Source organism: Durio zibethinus, chromosome 13 (genome assembly GCF_047325235.1).
Source record: "Durio zibethinus cultivar Kanyao isolate XHJ-2024 chromosome 13, ASM4732523v1, whole genome shotgun sequence".
NCBI classification, from domain to species: Eukaryota; Viridiplantae; Streptophyta; class Magnoliopsida; order Malvales; family Malvaceae; genus Durio; species Durio zibethinus.
Window position 1 is genome coordinate 20,792,961 of NC_143174.1, and position 17,673 is coordinate 20,810,633.

The window sequence follows — 17,673 nt, forward strand, 5'->3', positions numbered from 1 at the left end:
TACTTAGTTTTGATTATTTATGAGATAGAAAAATTGGAAGGGCAATAGAAGAAAGGGAATTTTGTTTAAGCTTCTTATAGTTTTAAGTTTTGAAAGTTATAGTGAGTTAATAATGTTTCTTTGTGATGGGATAAAATAACCTCAACAATATTTAAAAAGAATATGTTACGGAGTGAAAAATTAAATTATCTATCTTTTGTATGAATTTAGTAGGAATTAAATAAATAGAACTAACAAATAAATCTCTAAATTACAAGTACAAGGATATAAATAATTTACGTGACAAACTTCCTCAAAATAATGAGTAAAAACCATGGGTAGTAATAAATAATCTTCACTATCAAAATAATAGGAATACAAAGTTCTCTTTAGCTAAAACTAGAGGTATATAATCACAATATCTCAAAATTAAACAATCTTGATAAAGAGACAATTGGAGAAGTCTTAACAAATTTAGGGATTAACAAATAGTCATGAAATCAACAGATAGAAAACTAGAAACCTAATCTCCACCATTCAAGTTGAAGAATAATCAGTCATGAACATGTCGTAACATATCGATTTGGAGATTTGATCGCTAGACTTAAAAATTTAAAATCATGAAAAACATGTGAAAAACACAAGAAGTTGCCACCAATTCTTTTTAGGGTATGGTTGGCTACCAGAAAATTTTATCTTTTTAATAAAATAATAAAACGATTTAAAGTTTATTAAAAATATAAGTTTGGTCTATAAAAACAGGATTAGGTTTGAGAGTTGATTATCTGTGAAAAATGATTAGCAGCTCACAGCACCCACTTAAATCGGTACCAATTAATCATGCATTGTCTTTGGTTTTGGATGAAAATGATTTTTATTTAAAATTTATTTAATAATAATTCCCTTTATTTTTTTTAAAATATAAAAATTAATTAAAATCTTTATTTAAAAATATTATGAAAATCTTTAGATTAAAGGACTACCTTATAACTTTCCAACATATAGCAGAATTCAAAGATAACATTTTCCATGTAAGATTTACTACAATATTTCCTTAAAAATAAAAATAAAAATAATATTTTTTGAAAATGATAATTATTGGTGACCTTCAACATTTAGGTAAAATACCAAAAATTATATTTTTTGGAATATTATTTTAATTTTATTTATTTATTTATTTTTGAAATCAATTTTTGAAAAAAACTTTTTATGCAATAAAAATAAAAAATGCTATAATCAACCATAAACATCAATAATTAAAAAAAATCATAATTACACAATAAATGCAAATATATATATGCAAATATGCGTCATAAGTGATGAAAAGGATTCATGTTTTTAAATATAAAGAGACCACTTGGATTTTTGAACCTCTAGGTAGAGTTTGAGTGTGATTATTTATATTTAAGATCTAATTTTTATTTTTTATTTAATTTTACTATTATTTAAATTAAGAAATTATATGAAAAATCTTAATGAAGTAAAATTTTTTAAATACTCTGTCATCTAGGTGGCATTCGGGAACATATTATTTTACAAAAAAGTTTTCATATAAATCCTTAAAATTTTATGATGATTTTGGGATTAGGTTTTCATTTTAAGGTTTCAACTAAGGTTTTGAGGTTTCGCTTAGGGTTTTGGATTTCACATAGGGTTTAAGGTTTCATATAGAATTTAGGGTTTCACCTAAGATTTCGGATTTCACTTAGGGTTTAGGGTTTCACTAAGGTTTAAGGTTTTACCTAGGGATTAAGATTGTACCTAGGGTTTAGGATTTCGTTTAGAGTTTCCTTTTGGGGTTTCATTTGAGGTTAGGGTTTCATTTGGGGTTTTGTTTTATGGTTTCACTTATTTGTGAACCTATCTAAAAATTTTCAACATTTAGATAGATTTTTGGAACAAACTCATTTTTTATAATTTCTCTAAAAAAGAAAATTTATATTTTTATATATTTTTCATTAAAATTTTATTATTATTATTATTATTTAATATTTTTTTAACATTTAGGTGGAATTAAATTTTTAAAATACAATTCTTAATTCTTTTCAATATCTAGACAAAGATTTCAAAATCTTCTTTTCATTTTTGAAGCTTTGTTTGTTAATATTATTTTATTGAAAATTTTAAAAATATAACTAACAAAAAAAATGCATGAAAGGCCAAAGACAATATAAACATGTCAATTAGTAACATAATAATGTGTAAAGCCATTAAACAACCAAAATCAAAGCTAAAATAATCATATACCGATAACAACAACAATAATAAATAATAATATTACAATAATGCAAAAAGTTATTCAACATTCATATGATCTAAGTTTTTTTTATTAATATTTTTATTATTTGAATTTCTATATTTATTATTTATTATTTATGTTTAATTTCCCAACGTTTAGGCGAAATTAAATTTGTAAAACACGATTTTGAATTCTCTCAAACATTTATGCAATGTTTCCAAAATTATTTTTAACTTAAAAATATTCTCTTATTTTTATTCCTAAAAACCTTCTTTTGGAAAATCATTTTTGTATCACAAATTTCTACACTTTACTTTTATTCAAATATCATTTTATTTCATTATGCATCCGCAAGCCAATTGATTTTCAAGAACGTATTTGAGTTTTATTTATTACTACAATTATTGTTATTATTTTTTAAAAATCCTAAAACACTATTATCAAACATAAAAAAACTATTTCAATAACCATATTTACCAATTTAAATAATTACAGTTGGTGATGCACCAAATAAAACATATGTAATATGAGAAATAGACAAATGGCATACATACATGGTTAGCAAATAAGAACAAAGCACTTGTAAAGAAAAGATGGAACAATAAATTAAGAAAGTGAATGAACAAATATCAAAACAATTATGAGAATAAACGGGTTAAAAAGACAGATATGCACGAAATGACATGTAAATGTGAACAAACTTAAAATCAAAATTAAAAATACAAAAAAGTCAAATAAAATCTTGTACCTTCGAAAAGTAAAGTCCATTTGCTAACTTGTTTGATATAATGACAAAAAGGCCTTTCATTTTTGATAATTTCTAGGCAACGTCCTTAACCATGATTTTTGAGATCACATACCACAACTTTAAGCCCTTACAGTAAATTGGGTCAATAAACCAAGTTTCATCAATCTTAACATCTGGAGTTTGAGGTTTCCCATTGTACGCGATTGCAGCTTCACATCCTTCAACAACAGAATAATAAAAACCTTTTTCCAATAGGTTCGCTTTAAACAACTTCTACCTGTCCTTAGCACCTCAAGTAAATGTAAGTATTGTGTCTTTCTTAGATTATTTGGGTCACGAACAAAAGTTATGACAGTGTAACCATGAAAGATAAGCTGTTTAACAAGGCATGAAGCAATGTAACCAAAGGCTCCAGTTAACTTCTTCTTTTTTTTTTTTTTACCTTATGTCCAGTTTTTCTTGGGTTTTTTTTTCTCTTTGTTCCACGAATGTACCTTTCTTCTTCTATTATTTGTTTAATTTTTTTATGCAATTTTTTCCATGCAACCATTATCCTACCACTCATGCCCCTTTCAGCTTTATTCCCATTATGCACCCATGCAGTCTTCATTTCTTCTTCATAGGACTTTTCAAGCAAGGCCAAATGGGCCTCTTTGATTCTTTACTTAGGGCCATGTTTTGTGTCATCTTGGGCTTTTAATTGGGCCATGTTTCATGGACTCTTATAATTTAATTTTGGACCAAACTCTTTTTTATTATAAAAATATAACTCTTTTTTATTATATATATTTTAATATCTTTCCTATTTTTAATTATTTTTATATTTTATTCGTGTATATATATATTTTGAATATATATATTATTTGTTTTTATTTTTATATATTTTTAAAATTTTTGTTTAATGGCAAATAATAAGCCATTAATGGGCTTTTAAAAAGAAAATCTTTTATCGAGTTTTTTATTAGGTCATTTTGGACATTCATTTAGACCTATGAAATGGGCTTTACCATGGAGCCTATATTGAGCTTCACATTTGAGCATTTGAAAATAAATCGTGTAATTGGCTCGAAAAATTATGTTCAGTGCCTAATTGCAAAATCGAGCCTTGGTTAAAGTGATAAAATATTTTAGACAAAATTAGGTATTTATAGAATACACTGATAAAATTTCAGCTCAATCAAATAACGGATTGACCTTGATCAAACTACTTAACTAAAACTATACAAAACTCCCTTTTCTCTCTTTTTTTTTCTTTATTTTACCGTCACACTACTTTTGTTTCTTTTTTAGCCATATAAACAATATATAAGGGTTTAAAATCCTTTAACCAAGCATGAAAGGACCAAAAGTCTTTAATGAATATGCTTTGGTTTAGGCCACCTCCACATGGAGGAAAACAAGCCTAACAAATCTCTTTCTTTTTTACTATGTCGAGAGAATTGCCATTTCGGTGATCGAACGACAAATTTCAAGCTTCTCTTTTAGTAGTGTCTTTGTTAACATATTAGAATTATTACGATCGGTGTGAATCTTCTCAAGTTCAAATAAGTTGTCATTAAGATCATCTCTTAACCAATGATATCTCATATCAATGTACTTTAATCTTGAATGAAAAGTAAAATTCTTATTAAGGTGAATTGCGCTTTGATTATCACAAAATATCATATAGCGTTATTGTTTAAAATCAAGTTCTTGTATGAATTTTTTCATCAATAACAACTATTTACATGTTTCAGTAGCTGTAACATACTCTGTTTCTATTGTAGAAAATACAACCTATTTTATAGTCTTAATTACCAAGATACAACCCTATTTGAGAATTTAATCAAACAGCCTAAAGTGGACTTTCGTGAATCAACATGTACTACCATATCTGAATGAATGTAACCAATTGTTAAGCATCTAACTTAAAACCAATAGGCAATAAGTGGAGGGGCCTAACCTGAATATAAGACTACAAGATATTGAAGATTTATTATATGTAAGATAACCCACTTTAACATGCCCTCATCATGTATAGAAGAAGATGGAAAAAACCTTCTACGTGACAAATTAAAAAAGGGCAATGAAAAAAAAGTCTGACTTTGATACCATGTTAAGCATCTAACTCAAAACCATTTAGTAGTAAGTAGAAGGCCCAAATATAAGACTCTAGGATATTAAAAATTTATTAGATGTGGGATAACCCACTTTAATAACAACAAGCACTGGTTTCTTACTTCTAAAAATGAGTCTCAAGTAAGAAATGCCTCATTGATATCTCATATCCATTTAACTGTATTTCAATACTTTTTTTCTAAATTTGACAGAAAGTGGTTAACAACACTAATTGCATGAGCTATATCTGGCTTAGTACATACCATTGCATACATTAAACTATCTGCTATTAAAGCATATGAAACTTTTCTCATGTTTTCTTTCTTTTTAGCTATAAAAGGGCTTTGATTAATACTTAGCTTAAAATGTGTAGCAAGAAGAGAGCTAATCATTTTAGCTTGATCCATTTTGAACCTCTCAAGCACCTTTTCAATATAGTACTTTTATGACATATACAATTTTTTTGCTGCTCTATCTTGATGAATTCGAATTCTAAGAATTTGTAGTGCTAGCCCCAAGTATTTCATAGAAAAAAAATCTACTCAATTGCTTTTTCAATTGGTCAACTCTAGAAGCATTCTTACCAACAATCAACATGTTATCAACATAAAGCAATAATATAATAAAATCATCATCAAAGAATTTTTGCACAAACACACAATGGTTTGAAGTAGTTTTTTGATCATTTTTCTCACCCATAACTGACTCAAACTTCTTATACCATCGTCTCGGTGCCTCTTTCAACAATAAAAACTTTTTTTTTGCATACAAAATTTTTTTTTTTTACTATGAAACCCTTTGGCTGCTTCATGTAAATTTTTTTGTCCAAGTCACCATGGAAAAAAGCAGTTTTGACATTCATCTACTTAATCTCCAAATTAAGACGAGTTGCTAAACTTAAAATCATACAAATAGATGACATTTTAACAACATGAGAAAAGATTTTATCAAAGTCAATATCTTTCTTTTGACTGAATCCCTTGTTAGCCAATCTTGGTTTGAAATGTAGTTGTGAAGTGTGTTCTTCTTGCTTTACTCCATATACCCATTTAATTTTCAAAGCTTTTTTTTTTTCTTTTAGGCAACTTTACCAGCTCAAAAGTATTATCCTTATGCAAAAATTTCATCTCATCTTATATAGCATTAACCCATTCTTTCTTGTGTTCATCTTCCATGGCATCTACATAACATTTGGGTTCTCTCTTGTCAATTAGTAGCACTTATCATCAATAAAATACTGTATGAAAGGCTATCGATCTCTAGTAGACCTCATGAGTAGAATTTCTAGTAAAATATTTGGTTGAACTTCTGATATTAATGACTGTTCATAGGTATCATCATCTACCTCAACTTGCGTAGGATTGGTATCAACATCACTTATGTTATATTGGTTATCCTCAACATCTTCAACCTTTTTAAGCACATGTGTTAGGGGAACTAGATCCAAGTTAATCAAACCATCATTGCATCGTGAAACTAATGAATCAATCTTTTGAATATCTTGTATGGTCTAGTTTTTAATAAAAATATTCTTACTTCTCATAAGTTTTTTCTACACTAAATCATAAAACTTGTAGCCAACTCATCCTGGCCGTAACCAAGGAACACACACTATCTAATTTTAACATCAAGCTTGGATTTTTCATCATTAGGAATATGTACAAAACCTTTGCATCCAAAAATAAGCAAGTGATTATAGGACATATCTTTACTTGACCAAACTCTATCTAAATTATCAAAATCTAAAAAAACACATGGTGGGAGATTTAAAACATATACAATTATACTAAAAACCTCACCCAAAAAAGATTTTGATAACTATGCTTGTGAAATCAAATATTTCACTCTTTTCATTAGTGTCATATTTATCCTTTCCATTAACGTATTCAATTGAGGAGTTTTAAAAGATAACTTTTGATGTTTAATGCCTATTATCTGCAATACTCATCAAAAGGTTTAGTATACTCACCTTATTATCAGTCTTTATGTATTTTAATTTTAACCCTATTTGCCTTTCAACTAAAGCATGAAATTGTTTAAATACATCTAACACTTGATCGTTTAATTTTAAGGTATAAGCCCATATCTTTCTTGAATGATCATCTATTAAAGTCATAAAATAGATAGAACTACTAAGCGTTTTGTTTTCATAGGACCACAAATATCAAAATATACTAAATCAATTATACTTAACTTTTTTAATGGAATGGATGTCTTAAATGCAACTTTGATTTGTTTCCCTGTCAAGCAATAAGCACACTTCTTCAAAGATACATTCTTCACTCCAGAAAAAAGATTTTTCTTAGCCAAAATCTTCAAATCCTTCTCACTTATGTGATTAAGTCACTTATGCCAAAAATCACTTATGCCAAAACTCAATTGTATCATCATTATCTACTACATTGATAACGAAATTAAATACCTTTACTTGCATCAAATACAATGAAGAGCTCTTCGGATCCTTAGCTACAACAATAGAACCTTTAATGAATTTTCACTGACAATCAGAAAAAGGTGTTGCAAAATTTTTCATCATCAAAGTTTCTTATAGAAATCAAATTTATACGAATATCGAGAATATATTTAACATTTTTCAAAAACAACATAATGCCATTATTGGTCTCCAAGAACACATATCCCATACCAATGGCTTTAGTTGAGCCATCATTATTCATTTTAACATATCCAAAATCACTAGGTGTGTAAAATGCAAAGTAATTTTTTCGAGATGTAGCATGAATTATGGCACCAATATCAATCACTCCACTAGTCTGATGGCATGCAAGATTAACAACATTATCATTATATAAATAAAAAAATCATCTGTGATAATAGCAATTTTATCAGTATCATTACCATCACCATTCTTCTTTTTCTTATCTTTATCACTATTGTTATCTTTTTTTAACTTTTGATAATATTTTTATATGCCTTTTCAGACCACAACAATAACACTCAACATTAGCAAATTTGTTAGACTTATTCTTACTTCTGTTTTTATTTTTCTAACCTTTACTTTTACTCACCCTTAATTTTTTATGACTAAGACATCAGAGTGTGAAGAGGAACTCTGTGACTTTCTTCTCATCTTTTCATTCAAAACACCACTCTTAACCAAATTCATAGTGATAATACCATTTGGGGATGAGTTTGATAATGTTGTTTCAAATGTTTTTCACGAGTTTGGCAATGTACTAAGAAACCATAAACCCTGTATCTCATCTTCAAATTTGAGATTCATGCCAGCCAATTGATTAATAATACCTTACTATGCATTTATGTGATCTATCATAGAAGTTCCATTTTGATATTTCAAACTTATCAACTGTTTAATTAAAAACAATTCATTATTATCAGTTTTTGGGGTATACAACTCCTTAAGCTTGCTTCAAAGAGTACGTATATATGTCTCTCCATTAACATGGTTCAAAATATCATCTACTCATTGTCTAATATAACCACATACCTATCAATGAAACAAATTACATTCTATTTTTGTTTTATTTTCAGGCTTTTCAGTAGCAAACACAAATAAATAATAATCTTTCACATTAAGCAAGTCTTTTATCTTCCCTTTTCACATATGTTAATTTAAACCATTCAAATTAATCATTCTACTTGTATTGGCTTTCATTATTCAACATAAAGCACAAATCATATAGCCCGACCTTTGATACTACTTTAATAAGATAAAATAACCTCAAATAATATTCAAATCAAATATGTCATGCAGTGAAAAATTAAATTATCCCCTTCTTGTGTGAATCTAGTAAGAATCAAACAAATAGAGCTAATAAAAATTTTCAAATCACAAACTCAAGGATACAAGCAATTTACGTGGAAAACCTCTCTAAAATAAGAAGTAAAAATCAAAGGCAGTAACAAATAACTTTCACTATCAAAATAATGAAAATACAAAGTTCTCTCTAGCTAAAATTAGAAGTATACAACCACAATATCTTAAGATTAAATAATTTTAGTAAAGAAACAATCTTGCAAGAGAAAATAGGAGAAATCTCAACAAATTTAGAGATTAACAAATGAAAAAAAAATAGTGGGTAGAAAACTCAAAATTCGATCTTCACCATTTAGATTGAAGAACAATGAATCATGAACATATTGATAAAATTTCAACTTAATTGGATGATGGATTGACCTCGTTCAAATTACTTAATTGAAACTGCACAAAACCTCATTTTCTTCTTTTTTTTCTCTATTTTGCCGTCACACCACTTTTACTTCTTTTTTGGCTACATAAACAATATATAAGGGTTTAAAACCCTATAACCAAACATGAAAGGACTAAAAAGTCCTTGATGAATGGGCTTTGGTTTATGCCACCTCTACATGGAGGAAACCAAGCCAACACTTTGTAATTGTTTTTGATGTTAGAAGCTGATGAAAAGTATGCTAAGAAGGTTTCTGAACAGCACTAATCAGTTGGTATTTCCTCTGCTGCTGATGGGGCTTAATGGGGATGAAACTGCTATTTTCTTCGTTGAGGATAAAAAAAAAGTCCTACTGCTTGACGCTGGACTTGGAAGAAAACTTGGGCTGAGCTTTTACAGTACAAAGATGAGCCAATTTTGCTTTGTCCGGACAGAGCATCTATTCATCCTCAGTTGGATAATTTTCACGAAACCTGCTATACCTTTCAAGATGAAATTTGGACTTAATAAAGATAAAATTGTTTACTGTCGGAGCATTACTCTTCACTGGTACTTGAAACATCGTTCTACTTTATATTTTTTGTCTTGTGGCATAATCTTTTACATTGTAAGCTGTGTTCTTATTTGATGGGAGGGAAACCACTAAAAGTTCCTTTTTGTGTGAAAGATGTTGAAGAAAGAAAAAGTAGATAGATGGAAAATATCTTAGCATTTGAAAGTCATGTTACCTATTTTGAGCAGATCTTCATATATAGCAAGTGCTTTGGTGTATAGGACAAATTACGAACTTTATGGTAAATATAAAATGGTTTTCCAATCTTTTAAATGATTGCAGCAGTGGAAATAGTTTCCAACCTTTTTAATGCCTATTGCAAAGCTCCATGATCATAATGGAAACCACTGAAATTCCTCATAATATATATGATATTGTTTACCATTCTCGTGTCCCCTCTAACTTCACCTAGAAGAGAGAGAAAACAAGGAAGAAAAAATCAATAACTGAATAACCAAACATATTCCATACTTAAGTGCATGCAAGTAAAACTGGAGAATTAAACTTGGGATTGGGGACGAAGAGGAGGTTCTCTACTTAGTCATGGTCACGATTGTTGAGAGGTAGCTTTAGCCTAAAGTTTTGTTTTGTTGAGGTAGTGTGTGGAACTAGGACTGGATATCGTTTAGAAATTTGGAACCTATATAAATTTAATCAATCATACAAAATCGGAACCTATACAATTGAACTAATCATAAATCTGAATGTTAATTTAGTTTATTCATGTTATCATCTTTAAATGATAATATTTGAATTCAAAAGTTATAAATTTTTTATTATTCCCAGACTTTAAAAAATTAAAGAAAATAAAAAAAAAACCATCGGAATGGATTGAGCTACCTAATCTATGCATACCATTTTAGCATATTTGAACATTTGATATAGCCAAAACCAAGAGACAAAAAGGAAAAAAAAAAAAAAAAAAGCAAGAAAACCAGAATTTGTTCCATTTAGGTAGAAACAAGCCCTAGTTACATTTATACAAATAGCATTGAATAATGTAACCCAACGCTACATAGAACTGTGTCATTTCTCAAGTGATTTGCAACCGTGGATCATAATGGAAACCAGAGAGGGCCTTGGCCACCCTTCCACGCGGGGCAAATGTTTGAAGCCTCTTTTAATATGAATATATACTTGTATTAAATATATTTAAATTGATCCTCCAACATAAAATAATGTTAATTTTATTATTTTTTATTTTATAAATTAAATTTATGCATTATAATTTAAGAGATATTTAAATCACATTTATATTTATTTATTTATTATATTTAACAATTATTTTTTATAAATTCTCATATATATTTTTTAATGACTTTTTTTCTTATATTTTTTTACTTTTATTTTTATTTTAGATCTCTATCACTTGTTGTAATTCTTTTTTTCATAAAAAAAAATTATATTTGAATTACTTTACAAAAGAACAGAAAAATCCTAAATTTCTAATCTCAAAATTTCATATTCATTCTTTTAGAGCTATATTTAATGATTGATTGATTTATTTATTTATTTTATTTTTAAATTATCAAAAAAATAAAAAAATTTGTATAATTAGTAATTCAATAATTAATTATAAACCATGTTATTATTAAAAGTATAATGTTGTTATAGAAATATTTTTATTTTATAATTTTATGCTCTTATCCTATTTTCATTAGTATATTCTTTATCTCCATCTATGTTAATAAATATGATAAAATATACTTAAAAAAACGTAATAAAGTAAAATATATTAAATATTATTAATTGATTCCCTTTAAATTATATAACAAGATCCTGGTGATTCGCATTTGACAAGTAGTTCACTGGCAGGTGGCCACAAACTGCAGTCTGCAAGCCGTAATACTATTTTTAGTTAGATGAAAGTATTCAACCCTGTAAGCAAATAGCAAAGCTACTTTTATTTGTTTAGCGGGTAGTTGACATGGGGCTCCGTTTAATTTGTTTCGGACCCAAACACACCCACGCCCCTCAACAAAAATCGTTTGCGACTTTGTTAATAGTTTAAGTGGATAAATCGAATATACTCTCCCTTTTTCTTTTGATTCGTCCCTGATTGTAGAGGACCAAATCCTCCCCTTTTCTGTCCCTTGAACCCGAAACAGAGACCCTTCTTCTCATCTCATCTCTATTTTATTACGACCTCTTGTTCTTAACTTCATTTCTAAGCTACTTCTCTCAAGGTAATCTCTGTTCATTTCAGCGATGTTCTCTACTTTCGTTGTTATTGGTTCTTTTATATGTTTATTGGGTTCTTAAGGATTGTTGGTTATTCTGAAATGAGAAAACAAAAAACTTTTAAACTCTTGGGTTTTTAAGATTAATGTTATTTTGAAATGGGTTTTTACTTTTATGGTTCAGCTATGCTGCTTAAATACTTGATTTTTTGTCTGCAATAGGAAATAGTGTTGGACCCAGATTTTAGTATGAGATTATAGCATTGGTCGTTGTTAGAAGTTACGGTTTTAACTCTTCTTTGCCAAAAACGCTGAAAGAGTAGAACTTGCTCTAGAAGAGCAAAACAGAATAACACTAGGATTGAAGTAGAATGTCTTTTTGCCTGAAGCACATTTTCTTGGATATTGGATCTAATTTTGGACTATATTGGTATTCGGCAGGTGCATTTGCATATTGCTGGGCACAACCAAACTGTAAAATGGCACATTTGCTGTCAACTTCATGCTCGGTAAAGATCTCCTCTAGCTACAAACCTTGTGGTCAACCTCTGAATCAGGTTCGATCAGCACTTCCTACCTCTTTTACCATTCAGACTTCCAAGTCCCCCTTCAAAAGGCTTGTTCTGCAAGGAGATAGGACGGGAAGAGGTTGTGTGGTTCGCGCAACTGCTGCCCCTATAAGCCAAGAATTTTCAGCTCAACCCAGGTCTGGTTCTAATCAGTCCCCAAATGAACCTTCAAAGCCTCAGCGGGTCATGGTTATTGGTGGAGATGGCTACTGTGGTTGGGCTACAGCCCTCCACCTGTCCAACAAAGGTTACGAGGTTGCAATTGTCGACAGCCTTGTCCGTAGGCTCTTTGACCACCAGCTTGGTCTTGATTCCTTGACACCCATTGCCTCCATCCATAACCGACTCCGATGTTGGAAAGCTATCACTGGAAAGACAATTGAACTTTATATTGGTGATATTTGTGAGTTTGAGTTCCTATCTGAAACCTTCAACTCATTTGAACCTGATGCTGTTGTCCATTTTGGAGAGCAGCGGTCTGCCCCTTATTCAATGATTGATCGATCAAGAGCTGTGTTCACTCAGAAGAATAATGTGATTGGAACACTTAATGTTCTTTTTGCAATAAAGGAATTCAGAGAAAAATGTCATCTTGTGAAGCTTGGGACAATGGGAGAGTATGGAACTCCAAACATAGATATTGAAGAGGGTTATATTACTATTGCTCACAATGGAAGGACTGATACTTTGCCTTTTCCGAAGCAAGCAAGCTCTTTTTATCATCTCAGTAAGGTTCATGATTCAAATAACATAGCCTTCACTTGCAAGGCTTGGGGAATCAGAGCCACTGATCTGAATCAAGGAGTGGTTTATGGGGTAAGGACTGATGAGACTTCAATGCATGAAGAGCTATGTAACAGGTTTGATTATGATGGAGTATTTGGAACAGCATTGAATCGGTTTTGTGTTCAGGCTGCTGTTGGTCATGCCCTTACTGTTTATGGGAAGGGAGGCCAGGTGAGAGTTCTCTCTTGAACCCTTAAGACATTGATGTCCTGCGTTTTGTCTTTTGTTATTTTGTTTTGAGAAATAACTTAGGCTATGTCTTTATGCTGTGATTTTGCTTTTGGGAGGAATGAGAATGACTGGCAACTGAATTGTTTTTAATTAACCTAATCTTTACTTAGTCTTGTATTTTATGCATAATGTATCTTGCACAGACAAACACCTCTTTTATCAGATATGCTGGATGTGCCCCGGAATACATTTCACACACACCTGGAGCCCATTCATTCATTATGCTAGATGAATATGCTAGGTGTGTTACAACACGGACATTAGACATGGATTTTTTATAATTCAGGAAATTCCTATGTACAGTTATGTTCAGCTATAATTAGAGGATGCTATTTTTCCTGCTTTCATATCTAACTCTCTCTCTCTCTTTCTCATGTTTTATTTATAAAATTCAGACCAGGGGTTACCTTGACATAAGAGACACAGTTCAGTGCGTTGAACTTGCCATTGCAAATCCAGCACAACCTGGTGAATTTCGGGTCTTCAATCAATTTACTGAGCAGTTTTCTGTCAATGAACTTGCTGCCCTCGTAACAAAAGCCGGAGAGAAGCTTGGACTTGATGTGCAAACCATAACTGTGCCCAACCCAAGAGTTGAGGCAGAGGAACATTATTACAATGCAAAGCATACTAAACTCATTGAGCTCGGACTGAAACCGCATCTCCTTTCAGAATCTCTTCTTGACTCATTGCTTAACTTTGCTATTAAGTTCAAGGCTCGGGTGGACAGAAAACAGATTATGCCCAGTGTTTCTTGGAGAAAAATTGGGGTGAAGCCACTGACTGTGCCAGCTAATTAAGTGGTCGACAGATGTAGATGAGAGAAAGTTCCTGTTTAACTTGTATCTTTTTGGCCTTCGCAGATGTTGCTACAGTCCTTTAAACTTTTCATGTCAAGCGTGGTTTGTAATGTGCTCTTGGAAGCTAAACTTAGTGAGGAAAGTAGTGTGCACTGTACTGTGTGCCAGTTTTTGTATTTATTTGCTTATAGCTTGATGGGCTGGAAAATATTCAATAATTACTGCAATATATCCGAAACTTACAGAGCATAAATAACTAGCCATAAGCCGCTGTTAAAGTAACCCAATTTCCCTAATGTTGTCCTCTTCCTTCTCGTTTGTCTTGTGGTAATACAAGAACTAAGGTAGTTGTCAATGGCCTAATTAGCTGTTCTTCCCCAATATTATTATGTTTTAACAATGCAATTACTAGAAGTCATCTTTCAATGTACCAAAAAAAATAAATATAAAAATTCATCTGTCTGTACGAGGTGATTCACTGTTAAGCAGAATTCACTTTTGTCTGCTCATTGCTCACCAGTCACCACCTTAAGATATAATCATTTTGCAGAATGGTATCTGGTTTTCAGTACAAAGTTAAAACTTCCCAATGAAGTTGAAACAAATAATTCTGCTTTATTTTGAAGATTATAGCTTAATGGCTTTTTCAAGTACTAATAGAGTTTGTTATTACAATAACCTACAAATCCATCAGTTCACAAAGCAATTTAAAAGCCTAACTTCTTACGTCCTACATGGGAGAAGGTCATGGGAATGCAGCAAAGTCTCAAGCTTGCCAAATTCAACCGTAAAGGTAAATTTTACATCAGCTGGGCTGGAATTTGTTCATCTTTCAGCACGTGATCACATCCCCCAAGATATTCAGGTTCTGTTTTCTTCTATCAGGAGCACCGAACATGACTGTTATTCAAAACTCATCAGATACGTGATTTGATAAAATTAACTCCTGTTTTGCACGATTGTAGATGTTCGGGTATGTTTCTGTCTTCACGAGCTGCCCTTACAAAGCCAAGCACAACTGTAGCTAACTCATCCTGGTGCAGAGTATACTCATGATCAGCTCCTTCAATTAAATGCAGTTTATGATTTCGAATAAACCTGGCAAATTCCAGGGCATCTTTGGCTGGTACAAATTCATCCATGGTTCCATGAATTGTCAAGACCCTGAAAATAATGGCATCAAGGTTAAAACACAAGCGAGAAATCTATACCAATAATCACATTTTTACTGAAGATGCAAATTAATTATTCCAAGTGCGAACAGTTGAATCTGATTTAGAGGATGGGGAATCAGAATTAAGTATATCCAGAATATTTATCTGCGACAAGTGATATCCATATTGCAGTTGATCCAACTGTATCATGAACATTAGAAAAGCAATCAATGCTAGCATTTCCTGACCTGCAATTTTGATCAATCAAAAGACATGCTGCATGAGTATCAGTGGTTAATCGGTCCATCAAACTTTTTTCAGTTACACGGTATTCAAACTTTCCTGCAAATAACAAACAAAAGTGCCTGGTATCAGAGAAAAAAATTAGTTTATCACAAATTTGTTGACTGGAGGGTGGCAACAGAACTTCATATAAAATATTGGGAAAATGAAGCATAATACAGTAGCTACCTTTTCTGTTCTTAACATCAATAAACCCATTTTGTTTGATTCTTTGTATGAAATCTTTACCCAATCGTCCTTCAATGCCTTTCTCTAGATGGAACCGGCCAGAAATATTGATGACCCTGGTTACATCATTATACTTTGAAGCATAGAGAAGCACCACATTTCCCCCTAAAGGAACCCTTATCAGGATTATAGAACTTAAAAGAATTGATAAATGAATCAAATCGCTTGAATCTCTAAAAGCATCCAACTTGAAAAAATGATCATCTGCAAATTGCTTTAGTGTTTTTTTTTTTTTTTTCAGCGACAACTAAGTAACTCTTCTCTTATGGTTCACTTCTTTAATTTCTTAGAATCAAAGTTCTTCACAGTACTGAGTATTAGATTCAACAACTTGATTTTGAAAACTTTTCATGCATTTAGAACGGCTCAGCTATTCCCTCGCTTTCTATTCTCATTTAGAGCTGGATTATATTGATTCATATCCTAATTGCATATTAAACAAACCTTTACTGTGCCCAATAATTGCAGTTATTAAACGTTCTTTCTTGCAGAAGTGTTGGACAACAGCTCGTAAATCCTCAGCTTCCCTGCGGTAGTTACCATACATAAAGAAGCCTTCACTTTCCCTGGAAGCCAAAAGCACAAATAGCCTCAAAACCATTGCTTGTATCAGCGACTTATGGAATAACTCAGAAAATTCAAAATATTTAGAATTTTTTCCAATTATAAGTTTGCTTCTTCCATTCAAGTCATCATCTTACCCATTCCCAGCAAAGTCAAAGCGGAAAGCACTGATTCCTTCTCTTTCTAAAGCAGTGGCAAGACTCACCATGGGTGTTCGTTCCTATACATAAAAACACAGATTTGGTTTCCAATAAGAAACCCACACAGTTAGATGAAGTCGGAGAAAAATTATAGCCGATGTTAATCAATTTAATTTCATCTAACAATTTTACTCACCTTCTTTGATCGAAAGCCGTGGCAGATGATAACAAGATCCTTAGAACCTGTTTCATGTAATATTCCAACAAGGTTCTCCCCATGGTTGTTTTGAATTACAATTCTCTGCGGTTCAACTGTCGCAAAATACATATCTCAGACACAAACCAATCATGAAAAAAATATTAAGAAAAGAAAATCATCATCCATCCTTCTTAATTATTATAATTTCCGTCGAAAAACCCACATCAATGAACTGCTTACCCGAAGCCAAGGGGTCCTTGTTTGTAGGTAAATCTGAGACCGAGGGGTTAGGAGGTGGCATAAGGAGAGGAGCGACTTGTAGTTTGCAATTCTCGAGGTACCATTGTTCTTTAACTAACCTTGGATCTTTAGTTAACGTTTGAGACCCAAACCGTAACTTTGTTCCAGTTCGACGGTTAAGCGCCACAGATTTGCACATGACTGCCAATCGTTTTTAACTATTTAAAGGAGTTATGTAAGAAATACAAACTTTACATAATTCCTTTAAAAAAAATCCCATTCAATACTGAATTATAATTTATTAGTTACATACAATAAATTATAAGAGATATACTTTAAAAACAATCATTCTTAAAAATTAAGATCAACAAGTTTAAAATTCAAATTTTAATTCCTACCGAAGAGGCTTTCCCACGTCGACGATCTCTGACCTTTGTTAATAAAATTAGCAGTTTCTTAAATGATACCAAACGCTTTGGGCTTGCTTTTTGCTG

The 17,673-nt window shown here is 31.1% G+C and overlaps 2 protein-coding genes across 3 annotated transcripts; one reads left to right on the forward strand and one right to left on the reverse strand.

Annotated features, from left to right (window-relative positions):
- Positions 1-11,831: 11,831 nt before the first annotated feature.
- On the forward strand, positions 11,832-14,607 carry LOC111302985 (UDP-sulfoquinovose synthase, chloroplastic-like). The gene is made up of 3 exons (XM_089742009.1): positions 11,832-11,971; positions 12,407-13,491; positions 13,947-14,607. Exons 2-3 carry the CDS (start codon positions 12,445-12,447, stop codon positions 14,349-14,351), a joined length of 1,452 nt encoding a protein of 483 aa, XP_089598135.1. The 5' UTR covers positions 11,832-11,971; positions 12,407-12,444; the 3' UTR covers positions 14,352-14,607.
- Positions 14,608-14,946: 339 nt separating this feature from the next.
- Positions 14,947-17,657, reverse strand: LOC111302984 (putative uncharacterized protein YDL057W). Of its 2 annotated transcripts, XM_022898931.2 has the most exons (8): positions 17,578-17,657; positions 17,180-17,397; positions 16,937-17,052; positions 16,738-16,820; positions 16,481-16,602; positions 15,977-16,141; positions 15,754-15,847; positions 14,947-15,515 (listed from the first exon to the last, which is right to left on the reverse strand). In XM_022898931.2, exons 2-8 carry the CDS (start codon positions 17,376-17,378, stop codon positions 15,269-15,271), a joined length of 1,026 nt encoding a protein of 341 aa, XP_022754666.2. In that variant the 5' UTR covers positions 17,379-17,397; positions 17,578-17,657; the 3' UTR covers positions 14,947-15,268. The 2 variants fall into 2 exon arrangements, with proteins under 2 accessions (XP_022754666.2, XP_089598136.1); XM_089742010.1 differs by lacking the exon at positions 17,578-17,657 and having other exon boundaries at positions 17,180-17,404.
- Positions 17,658-17,673: the final 16 nt, after the last annotated feature.

What these genes read in the sequence shown, in the direction of transcription:
- LOC111302985 (XM_089742009.1), top strand. Translation starts at nt 12,445, where the DNA reads ATGGCACATTTGCTGTCAACTTCATGCTCGGTAAAGATCTCCTCTAGC. An exon ending in TTTATGGGAAGGGAGGCCAG is followed by an intron (nt 13,492 to 13,946) that starts GTGAGAGTTCTC and finishes TATAAAATTCAG; the next exon opens with ACCAGGGGTTACCTTGACAT.
- LOC111302984 (XM_022898931.2), bottom strand. Translation starts at nt 17,378, where the DNA reads ATGTGCAAATCTGTGGCGCTTAACCGTCGAACTGGAACAAAGTTACGG. An exon ending in TTTGACTTTGCTGGGAATGG is followed by an intron (nt 16,603 to 16,737) that starts GTAAGATGATGA and finishes TTTGGCTTCCAG; the next exon opens with GGAAAGTGAAGGCTTCTTTA. An exon ending in TGATGTTAAGAACAGAAAAG is followed by an intron (nt 15,848 to 15,976) that starts GTAGCTACTGTA and finishes TGTTATTTGCAG; the next exon opens with GAAAGTTTGAATACCGTGTA.